The following is a 12316-nucleotide window of genomic DNA, read 5'->3' as shown; positions in this document are numbered from 1 at the left end:
CATACATTCCCTTCCCCTCCCCTTTCAGCATTCCAAAGGGACTCACTGGTCCACTCCTTAATCACCCCCTACATCCCTGTCCCCTTCCCATGCAAACACAGGAGATGTAACACCTATCCTTATATACCCGCTCTGCTCACCATCCAAGGCCTCAAACCTTCCTTCCAAGTGAAGCTGCAATTTGCATGTACTTCTTCTAATTTTGTCCACTATATGCATTGCTCACAACGTGGTTGCCTCTACAGTGGGGAGACCAAAAGCAGGTTGGGCGACCACTTTGTGGGACACTTCTATTCAGCCCACAAACATGACCCCGAACTTCCAGTGGCCTGTTATTTTAATTCTCCACTTTATGCTATGTTGACATCTCTGTCCTTGGTTCCAGTGAAGCTTAACATAAGTTTAAGGAACAGCACTCATCTTTTGATTAGACATCTCACAGGCTTCTAGGCTCAACATTGAGTTTAACAATTTCAGACCATAAATTCATTCCTCATTTAATTTCATTGCTTGTTTCGGTTTTCCTCATTTTTGCTTTCAGACAGTAAAACAGCTGCTTTAGACACAGCTTTGGTTTCTTCTTTTGCCCTATCATATTCCCTTTGGCTCTGTAGGACTAACTCTTTGGTTTTTCAATCTCTCCGGTCTTCCACCCTATCACATACCTTCCTTTGTCCTTCAGCCATCCCTTGTTCAAAACCTATTGCATCTCTGTCTTTTCCAGTTCTGATGAAAGGTTCTTGACCTGAAACATTAACTCTGTTTTGTTGTAAACTGATGCTGCTTGACCTAAATATTTCCGGGACACCCTGGTCCACTCCTCCATCACCCTCTACACCTCAAACCCCTCCCACGGCACCTTTCCACGCAACCGCAGAAGGTGCAACACCTGCTCCTTTACTTCCCCTCTCCTCACCGTCCAAGGGCCCAAATACTCCTTTCAAGTGAAGCAGCATTTCATTTGCACTTCCCTCAATTTAGTCTACTGCATTCACTGCTCCCAATGCGGTTTCCTCTACATTGGAAAGACTAAAAGCAGACTGGGGTGACCGCTTTGCAGAACACCTTCGGTCTGTCCGCAAGCATGACCCAGACCTCCCTGTCGCTTACCATTTCAACACTCCACCCTGCCCACATGTCCGTCTTTGGCCTGCTGCAACGTTCTAGTGAAGCTCAACGCAAACTGGAGGAACAGCACCTCATCTTCCGACTAGGCACTTTACAGCCTTCCGGAGTGAATATTGAGTTCAACAATTTTAGATCGTGAACTCTCTCCTCCATCCCCACCCCCTTTTCGATCCCCCTTTTTTCCAATAATTTATATAGATTTTTCTTTTCCCGTCTATTTCCATTATTTTCAAATGTATTTCCATCCATTGTTTTATCTCTACCTTTTAGCCTATTTTGATCTCTTCCCCCCACCCCACCAGGGTTATCTGTATCTTGCTCATCCTGCTTTCTACCCTTGTCACCTATTAGCACATTCCTTAGATAATATCACCACCTTCAACACCTCTTTGTCCTTTTGTCTATGACATCTTTTGGCAATCTCCACCTATCACTGGCCCTCTATCCAGTTCTACCTGTCGCACCCCCCTTAAACCAGCTTATATTTCACCTCTTTTCTATTTTCCCTTAGTTCTGTTGAAGAGTCATATGGACTCAAAACATTAACTGTGTTCCTCTCCGCAGATGCTGTCAGACCTGCTGAGTTTTTCCAGGTATTTTTATTTTTGTTTTGGATTTCCAGCATCCGCAGTTTTTTGCTTTTATCTAAGTATTTCCAGAATTTTCTGTTTTTATTGCAGAGGCTAGGTTTGCTTTCCCTTAAGTATAAAAAAATTAACAAGTGATCTAATTGAGGTGTCTAAGGTGATTAAAGAATTTGATAGAGTAAAGAGAGGAAACGATTCCCTTTAGTGGAGCAGTCTACAACAAGGGGACATTACTTTAAAATTAGAGCTAGGCCATTCAGAGGTGAAGTCAGAAGAAGTTCTTCACACATAGGCTAGTAGAAATCTCCTCCAAAAGCTGCTGAGGCTGGAGGGGGGTTAAAATAAAACTTTCAAAAATGGGATTGATAGAATCTTGTTAGGCAATTGTATTATGGGTAATGGAATCAAGGTAGGCAGATATGCAAGGAAGGTAAGATATTGATCAGACATGATCCAACTGAATTGCAGAAATGGCTCCAATGGTTGAATGACCTCTTGCTCCTATGTTCCTAATCTGGTTCCTCTTGTTTACACTATTAAATCTGGCTCTCATATTCCAGCAACAGATTTATAGGCTCAAAAGCAACACAAAATCCAGATTTAGCAATATAAATATGGGGAGACAGCAAATGGATACATGGCTCTGAAAACAAGTACCAACATTAAAGTAGCTTTTCCATTGCCTCCTGCAAGATTCAACACTTCAAAAGCTCACTTACTTTAGGTGGCACAGTGGGCTCTCTGCTGAAAGGGTCGGAAGATGATGATGTAAAAGGGTCACTCTTTGGGGGCTTTTTGAAGAACTCATCAGATGATACGTTATGGAACGGATCGCTTTCTTTAAATGGATCAGCACCAAATGGATCTGTACAGAAAAGCAAGGTCAAAAGGAGCCAGATTTAGCACATGACCACAGAATGTAAGGTAAAAGAAAGATGAAAGACTGAGGATGTATAATGGGTAAATATGCAGAACGTCAGCAGTTATTGACGAAAACCGAAGAAAAATATTGAGGAAGCTGGAAATCTGGAATCATTCAGTAGTTATGTGAAGAGAAGACCAATAAATGCTTCAGAGTAGGCCTGATATAAGCTCACTGACATGAAACGTTAACTCTGTTTCTCCACAGATTCCATCTGACCTGTTGAGTGTTTACAGCATTTTCAGGTTTTAAGTTAAGAGTTATTGACCAATTTAAATCCACTTAGACTTAGCTTAGTTATGCCATTATACCTGAAGCATTGACATCTACAATAACACCCGGAAAACAGCTGAAGAGAAGCCACATGGCTGATCAATTACAAAGAAACATAGAAATTAGGAGCAGGAGTAGGCCATTCGGCTCTTCGAGCCTGCTCCACCATTCATTATGATCATGGCTGATCATCTATAGACTGCTCCCGCTTTCTCCCCATACCCGTTGATCCCTTTCGCCCCAAGAGCTATATCTAACTCCTTCTTGAAAGCATACAATGTTTTGGTCTCAACTACTTTCTGTGGTAATGAATTCCACAGGCTCACCACTCTCTGGGTGAAGAAATTTCTCATCTCACTCCTAAACGGTCTACCCCATATCCTCAGACTGTGACCCCTGGTTCTGGACTCCCCCACCATCAGGAACATCCTTCTTGCATCTACCCTGCCTAGCCCTGTTAGAATTTTATAGGTTTCTACGAGATCCCCCCTCAGTTTTCTGAACTCCAGCAAATATAATCTTAATCGACTCAATCTCTCCTCATACGTCAGTCCCGCCATCCCAGGAATTAATCGGGTAAACCTTCGCTGCTATCCCTCTATAGCAAGTACATCCTTCCTCAGATAAGGAGACCAAAACTGCACACAATATTCCAAATGTGGTCTCACCAAGGCCCTGTCCAAATGCAGTAAGACATCCCAGCTCCTGTACTCAAATCCTCTGGCTACGAAGGCCAACATATCATTCGCCTTCTTTACTACCTGCTGCACCTGCATGCTTACCTTCAGCGACTGGTGTACAAGGACACCCAGGTCTCGTTGCACATTCCCCTCTCTCAATTTATAGCCATTCAGATAATAATCTGCCTTCCTGTTTTTGCTACCAAAATGGATAACCTCACATTTATCCACATTATACTGCATCTGCCATGTGTTTGCCCACTCACTCAGCTTGACCAAATCACACTGAAGCATCTGTGCATCCTCCTCACAGCTCACCCTCCCACCCAGCTTTGTGTCATCTGCACATTTGAAGATATTACATTTAAATCATTAATATATTTTGTGAATAACTGGGGTCCCAGCACTGATCCCTGCGGTACCCAACTAGTCACTGCCTGCCATTCGGAAAAAGACCCCTTTATTCCTACTCTTTCTTTCCTGTCTGCCAACCAGTTTTCTATCTGTCTCAATACACTACCACCAATCTCATGTGCTTTAATTGTACACGCCAATCTCTTATGTGGGACTTTTGTCGAAAGCCTTCTGAAAGTCCAAATAAACCACATCCACTGGCTCCCCCTCATCAACTCTACTACTTCCATCCTCGAAAAATTCCAGTAGATTTGTCAAGCAAGATTTCCCTTTCATAAATCCATGCTGACTATCCGATTCTGCCACTGTTTTCCACGTGCTCAGCTATTAAATTTTTTATAATGGACTCGAGAATTTTCCCACTACCGACGTCAGGCTGACTGGTCTATAATTCCCTGTTTTTTCTCTGCCTCCCTTTTTAAATAGTGGGGTTACATTAGCTACCCTCCAATCTGTAGGAACTGTTCCAGAGTCTATAGAATCTCGGAAGATGACCACCAATGCATCCAATATTTCTAGGGCCACTTCCTTAAATACTCTGGGATGTAGATTATCAGGCCCAGGAGATTTATTGGTCTTCAATCCCATCAATTTCCCCACACCATTTCCTTACTAATACTGATTTTTTCAGTCCCTCCCTCTCACTATACCGTGTTCCCCAACATTTCTGGTATGTTATTAGTGTCCTCCTTTGTGAAGACAGAACCAAAGTATATATTTAGTTGGTCAGCCATTTCTTTGTTCCCCATTATAAATTCCCCTGTTCCTGACTGTAAGGGACCTACGTTTGTCTTCACCAATCTTTTTCTCTTCACATACCTATAGAAACTTTTACAGTTAGTTTTTATGTTCCCTGCAAGCTTACTCTCGTACTCTATTTTCCCCTTCTTAATCAATCCCTTGGTCCTCCTTTGTTGAATTCTAAACGGCTCCCAATCCTCAGGTCTATGGTTTTTTCTGGCCAATTTGTATGACTCTTCCTTGCATCTAATACTATCTCTAATTTCCCTTGTAAGCCATGGTTTGGCCACCTTTCCTGTTTCACTTTTGCGCCAGACAGGAATAAACAATTGTTGCAGTTCACCCATGCGCTCTTTGAATGTATGCCATTGCCTATCCACCGTCATCCCTTCAAGTAACATTTCCCAATCCATCATAGCCAATTCGCGCTTCATACCATCGTAGTTTCCTTTATTAAGATTCAGGACCCAAGTCTCAGAATCAACTACATCACTCTCCATCTTGATGAAGAATTCTATCATATTATGGTCGCTCATCCCCCAGATGCACAACTAGATTGCCAATTATTCCTTTCTCATTACACTATACCCAGTCGAGGATGGCCTGTTCTCTTGTTGGTTCCTCAATGTATTAGTCCAGAAAAACATCTCTTATACACTCCAGGAATTCCTCCTCTACAGTATTGTTACGAATTTGATTTGCCCAATCTATATGCATATTAAAGTCACCCATAATTACAGATGTTCCTTTATTACATGCGTCTCTAATTTCCTGTTTAATGCCTTTCCCAACATCACAGTTTGGGGGTCTGTTTACAACCCCCACTAACGTTTATTGCCCCTTAGTGTTTCTCTGCTCTACCCGTACAGATTCCACATCGTCGGAGCTAATATCTTTCCTCACTATTGCATTAATTTCCTCCTTTAACCAGCATTGCAACTCCACCACCTTTTACTTTTCGTCTGTCCTTCCTAAATACTGAATACCCCTGGATGTTCAGTTCCCATCCCTGGTCACCCTGCAGTCATGTCTCCATAATCCTGACTATATCATAACTGTTTTCATCTATTTGCGTAGTTAATTCATCCACTTTATTGCGAATGCTCCTCGCGCTAAGGCACAAAGCCTTAAGGCTTGTCTTTTTAACATTACTTGTCCTGTTCCCACTATTTTTCACTGAGGCCCTGTTTGAATCTTGCCCTTGATTTCTCTATCACTTTTCTTATTCCGTTGTCTTTTGTTCTTGTCTTTGATTCCCCTTCCTCTGGTTTCTTGCATAGGTTCCCATCCCTCCGCCATTTTAGTTTAAACCCTCCCCAACCACTCTAGCAAGCGTTCCCCCTAGGATATCAGTTCTGGTCCTGCCCAGGTGTAACCCGTCCAGTTTGTACTGGTCCCACCTCCCCCAGAACCGGTCCCAATGCCCCAGGAATCTGAAACCTTCCCCTTCACACCATCTCTTCAACCATGTATTCATCCAATATATTTCTACTCTGACTGGCACGTGGCACTGGTAGTAATCCTGAGATCACTACTTTTGAGGTCCTACTTTTCAACTTACTTCCTAACTCCCTATATTCTGCTTTTAGGACCGCATCCCTTTTTTTTTACCTATGTCATTTGTACCAATGTATACCATGACTACTGGCTGTTCAAAATGTCCTCCAGCCGCTCTGAGACACCCTTGACCCTAGCACCAGGGAGGCAACATACCATCCTGGAGTCTCGTTTGCAGCCACAAAAACTCCTATCTATTCCCCTTACAATTGAATCCCCTATAACTATTGCATTCCCACACTTTTTACTCCTCTCCTGTACAGCAGAGCCAACCGCGGTGCAACAAATTTTGCTGTTGCTGCTTTCTCCTGAGAGGCCATTCCCCCCAACGATATCCAAAGCAGTATATCTGTTTTGCAGGGGAATAGCCACAGGAGATTCCTGCACTGCCTGCCTAGTCCTCTTGCTTTGCCTGGTGGTCACCCATTCCCTTCCTGCCTGTGGACTCTTAGCCTGCGGTGTGACCACCTCTCTATACGTGCTATCTACATATTGATTCCCATTCAAAGGCTCAACAAATTTTGAGTTCTAAATCTGCCTGTTGCTTAATCACACTTGACTTCTCTGTACGATGGATGCTATACAGAACTAGGAGGCTCCAGCTGACAGGTTCAGAAAAAACTCTCATCAGCCCAGCGTCGAATTTCATTATCTCTAGGATGTGATGGGGAACCATATTTAGAAAAGGTCCCGCCCATATCAGAAGTCAGAAAAGAACTTTGAAATGCGCATAGCAATGAAACAACATGATTGGAGGCTGGGGATTAAAACGCTCTTGTCCTAGGGAGTGGGCGAATCACAGACACTGAAAAACAAGGAACAAGGAATTCCAAATATCATACCTGTTGAAACAGCTGTCTGCTGTTGGGCGAAAGGGTCATTTTGGAATGGATCACCTGTTCAGGAAACACAAGTGCACAAATAAAGTTTAGATAAATTGAACGAAATTCATTTACACAGATGGTTAGTAAAAATGCTGTCACTAAATCTTCAGTTTCAAAGTACAAGCTACTCACTATCTTTGAAGGGATCAGCCCCTTTGAATGGATCTGTCTTGAAGGGGTCTTCTGACTGGAATGGGTCTGTGTGCAGTTCTTGAACATTATTATTGAATGGTGATGTTTTGCCCCTGAAGGGATCATCCTAAACACAAAATAAAATTCAATCTATTTCCAGTGCATAAGTTCACTGATTACCACTATATAAATATATGGCATCCTCTACTCTATACACCAAGGCTGGATTCCACATCAAATTAAAAAAATTATTTTGTCTAAATTGAATGGTTCTAAAAACTCAAGCCTCTATAATGTCTTCTTGCCTATTCCCTGCTTGCCGTTCCCCCTTTTTCCAACAGCATCTCACCTGCTTCTACTCACCTCTCCCTACGCAGGCAGATGTCTCTCAGTAGGATTAAGACTGTCAATTCTAATCAACTGGAGGGGCGCAAATAGTAGAGTCACCTGGGTCAGGGTATTAGGGCAAATTATCAACATTTGCATATTACACAAAAAATTTGTGATTTCAATTAGATGATCTCTAATGACTGTAGGAACAGAGGGACAAGATGTTGGATGAAAATTAATATGAAGAAACCTAAGATGATACATCTTAAGAGGAAAAATGAGAGGACATATGCACTAATAACAAAGCTTTAAAAGGATTATGGGGAAGACAGACTTAGGAGTGCCACCTTCAAAAGTGAGAGGCAAGATGAGAAAGTTTTTTTTTTAAAACTGACCCAGATGAAATCCTAAGCTTTCAACACAGAGGTGTACAGTACAAAAGCAAAGAGGTAATATCAAAGCTAGAAAAAGTCTTCGGTTAGGCTGTAATTAGAATAGTGTCCAGATATGGGCATCTTACTTTAGGAAGCTTGTCAGGGCCATGAGTAGTGCACAGTAGAGATTCCCCATGATGTTCCCAGGGATGAGAAATTTTACTTTACAGGAAAGACTAAAGAAACTGGGACTCTCATCACTAAAACAAGAAGATTGCAAAGAGGGACACAAATGCTAAAAAGTTCTGATGAGGTAAATTGGGAAAATCTATTTCTACTGGTCAATGGGTCTGCAACGAAAAACATATATTTAATATTAACATCAAAAATTCAAAGGGAAAGATTGGAAGGAATACTTTTCATTAAAGAATGCAAACACTATTTGGCATGGAAAGTCCCATTAGAAAAAGCGGAGAAGCAAAATCTGTAATTTATCCATCTTATTAAAATTCTTATGGTTGGACACAAATTCTTGTCTACAAAACCTTTCTTCATGTATTCATGTAGTTCTGTCCCAACTGTATAATTCCTACGTTAACCTTTGTAATGGAAACAGAATATGTTAATTTATCCTTGTAGCAGTGGTGCAGCTATATCACCAGTGTTACATTCCAAGCTCAGAAAAATTCTTATTTACCAAGCTGACTTTTTTGTTTCCAACATGCCCTAAGTTTTCCTATTTGGCTATAAATAAAATTAGAATATTCTAAGGACAGAATGTATGACTAAGATGGACAGTAAACATTTGTATAATAGTGATCTGTAACTTATTAAAAATCTTACTGATTTTTATTGAGGTCTTAACACACCTGAGTAAAATTCTCCCTCGTCATCTTACCCTGTTTTACACACAAAGTTAAATCTTGAGGCGAGTTGCAAGAGGTCGGCTAGCAACTTTCAAAAGGGGTAAATATTGGAAAAGGTTTAGAAGGCTGTACGAAAAGGCAAGTGAATGGGCCCAAATGAATCTGTCTTTCAGACAGGCTGCACAGATATGATGGGCCAAATGATCTTCATCCAGATTGTTAAATTCTATGATTAAATATTGTTCTGAAGCCAACTGGGAGCCAAGAGGCCTGGACGGCCTGTTTGCTGGAGTGGGAATGGTGCTCAATGCAGGCCAATAAATAAACACTTCAAATGGACCTATTGGAGTTCTTCTGGCCAAAAAGACGAGTATCTGCTTTGGCTGACCTGCTCCTTTGCAAGAGGTTTCTTTAGGTAGGAAAGAGAAAAGGAGTGAATGAAGCCTCTGAAATGACTCCATAGCATATTCCCCTACCCACCATTGTTGCAAAGCCGCTGTCTCTCTCTGTGATGCCATCGCTCATGTCTGCCAGGTTCGTCATGCTTCCGCCATGATCAGTTAACGAGCCATTCAGTGCATTGCTGTACTGGTCAATGTTTTTACTAACTTCCTGCTGTGAGTCTTGCAATTGGGAAAGTTTATTTCTTGCCTAGAGTTATGAAAGCAGAAGTGATCACATTAATGAGTTAGCATAAGGTGTTCAAATTAATACAATATTTAAGAAACAAAAAGATTTACATTTATATTGCACATTTCATGAACACTGGATGTCTCAAAGCCCGTTAGAACCAATGATGAACTTTTGAAGTACAATCATTGTTGTAATGTAGGGAACATGGCAGCTAATTTGTGCACAGCAAACTCCCATAAACAGCAATGTGATAATGACCAGATAACTCCCATGCGCATCTTTGAAATAGTTCCCGGTACCTTCGACAGTACAGCACTCCCTCAAGTACTGCACTGGTGTGTCAGCCTTGATTTTTGTGTCCAAGTACTGGAGTGGAACTTGAAGCTGAAATCTTGTGACTCAGAGGCAAGTGCGCTACCAACTGAGCCATGGCTGACATTCACAGCAGATGCATAGATAGGCCAGAAGCCCATTGCTATCCTCTGGTACTTGGGAAGAGTAGTTCAGCAGATAGCAGGTAAAGGCAACTAATCTATACCAGCACAACCCATAAAGATTCGTAAAGTGTGTAACACCATCCATAAAAAATAGAGATCTTCAGCTTGTAGCAGTGGAGAACAGGTATCAATATACCAAAGTGTTACAGTCACACACTTTACTGCCCTAGTACCCCTCATATAAAAGACTAATAATTTGAAATAGTTTCATGCAACATTACATAAGCAGATTATGTAATGCAAATTGTTGAAGCAATTCTGCCTCCCAGTGCTCACTTTGCAATATTTCATACTTGAAGACAATGCCAGTTATCAGCTAGACTGGATCTAAACTGTGTCAAACACTCTAAGGCTGAGATCTCACACGAATTAGGAGCAGGAAAAGGCCATTCAACGCCTCAAGCCTGCTCAGCCATTTGATAAGATCATGGCTGATCTGATTGTGGCCTCAACTCTACTTTCTTGTCTATGTCCTATAACCTCTTAAACCTTTGTTAATCAAGAATCTGTACAATAGTCTTAAAAATATTCAATGACTCTACCTCCACTCCTCTGGGGAAAAGAATTCTATATGCTAATGACCCTCTGACGGAAAAAAATTTCTCCTCGTCTTCGTCTTTCCTACAAGAAGAAACATCCTCTCGGCATCCAGCCTGTCAAGTCCCCTCAGGATCTTATATGTTTCAATAAGATTACTTCAGATTCTTCTAAACTCCGATGGGTATAGGCCCAACCTGTCTAACCTTTCTTCATAAGATGCTCCTTTCATCCCAGAAATCAGTCAAGTGAACCTTTTCTAGCTTCTTCTAATGAAATTATATCCTTTCTTAAGTAAGGAAACCAAAGCTGCACACAGAATTGTGTTACAGATGTCGTCTCACCAAAGTCCTGTACAACTGTAAAACATCTCTACTTTTGTAATCTATTGCCCTTGCAATAAATGCTAACATTCCATTTGCTTTCCTAATTATTTGCTGTACCTGTATATTAACATTTTGTGATTCATACCTTATGGACAATATTCCAGGCACCACCATCCCTGGCTACGTCCACCAGCAGGACAGACCCACCAATGGCATACACAGAAGAGGTGGCGGCACAGTGGTATACAGTCAAGAGGGAATTGCCCTAGGAGTTATCAACATCGACTCTGGATCCTATGAAATCTCATGACATCAGGTCAAACATGGGCAAGGAAACCTTCTGCTGGTTACCACTAGCAACTCAAAACTAGGCATCCATGAGGTGCTGTGGCCATCAGCAGCAGAATTGTATACAACCGCAATCTCTAACTTCATGGTCCAGCATGTCCCCCACTCTACCATTACCATCAAGCAGGGGGATTAACCCTGATTCAATGAAGAGAGCAGGAGGGCATGCCAGGAGCAGCACCAGGCATACCTAAACATGAGATGATAACCTGGTGAAACTACAACACATGATTACTTGCATGCCAAACAGCAAAAGCAGCATATGACAGACAGAGCTAAGCAATGTCGCAATCAATGGATCAGATCTAAGCTCTGCAGTCTTGCCACATCCGGTCATGAATGGTGGATAATTAAACAACTAACTGGAGGAAGAGGCTCTACAAATATCGCCATACTCAATGATGGGGAAGCCTAGCACATCAATGCAAAAGACAAGGCTGAAGCGTTTGCAACAATCATCAGCCAGAAGTGCAAAGTGGATGATCCATCTCGGCCTCCTCCTGAGGTTCCCAGAAGACACCAGTCTTCAGCCAATTCAATTCACTCCACGTGATATCAAGAAATAGCTGAACATGCTGGATGCTGTAAAGGCCAAGGACCCTGACAACATCCCAGCAATAGTACTGAAGACCTGTGCTCCAGAACTAGTTGCACCCTTAGCCAAGCTGTTCCAGTACAGCTACAAAACTGGCATCTACCTGGCAATGTGGAAAATTACCTAGGTACGTCCTGTCCATAGGACAAATCCATCCAACCAGTTATTGCCATATCAGTCTACTCTCGATCATCAGCAAAGTGATAGAAGGGGTCATAGACAGTGCTATCAAGCAGCACTTACTCAAAAAGAACCTGCTTACTGACGCTCAGTCTGGGTTCCGCCAGAGCCACTCAGCTCCTGATCTCATTACAATCTTGTTTCAAACATGGACAAAAGAGCTGGACTCCCGAGGTGAGGTGAGAGTGACTGCCCTTGACATCAAGGCCGCATTTGACCGAGTGTGGCATCAAGGAGCCTGAGCAAAACTGAAGTCAAAGGGAATCAAGGATAAAACTCTCCGCTGGTTGGAGTCATACCTAGCACAAAGGA

General features: G+C 42.1%; 1 protein-coding gene across 12 annotated transcripts in view; it reads right to left on the bottom strand.

The window, feature by feature from the left end:
- Positions 1-12316, bottom strand: part of eps15l1a (epidermal growth factor receptor pathway substrate 15-like 1a) — a 375872-nt gene that overhangs the window by 178276 nt on the left and 185280 nt on the right. For all 12 annotated transcript variants that reach the window (XR_005945120.1, XM_041204271.1, XM_041204267.1 and 9 more), the window contains 4 exons: positions 9369-9539; positions 7319-7445; positions 7145-7198; positions 2435-2580 (listed from right to left, as the gene is read on the bottom strand). Coding sequence is in view for 11 of the 12 variants with exons in the window: in XM_041204271.1 (XP_041060205.1) it covers positions 2435-2580; positions 7145-7198; positions 7319-7445; positions 9369-9539 (498 nt within the window). In the remaining variant the exon portion in view is untranslated. The remainder of the gene's footprint in view (positions 1-2434; positions 2581-7144; positions 7199-7318; positions 7446-9368; positions 9540-12316) is intronic.

This window comes from Carcharodon carcharias, chromosome 14 (genome assembly GCF_017639515.1).
Source record: "Carcharodon carcharias isolate sCarCar2 chromosome 14, sCarCar2.pri, whole genome shotgun sequence".
NCBI lineage: Eukaryota > Metazoa > Chordata > Chondrichthyes > Lamniformes > Lamnidae > Carcharodon > Carcharodon carcharias.
This window is presented reverse-complemented; position numbering and strand designations above follow the sequence as displayed.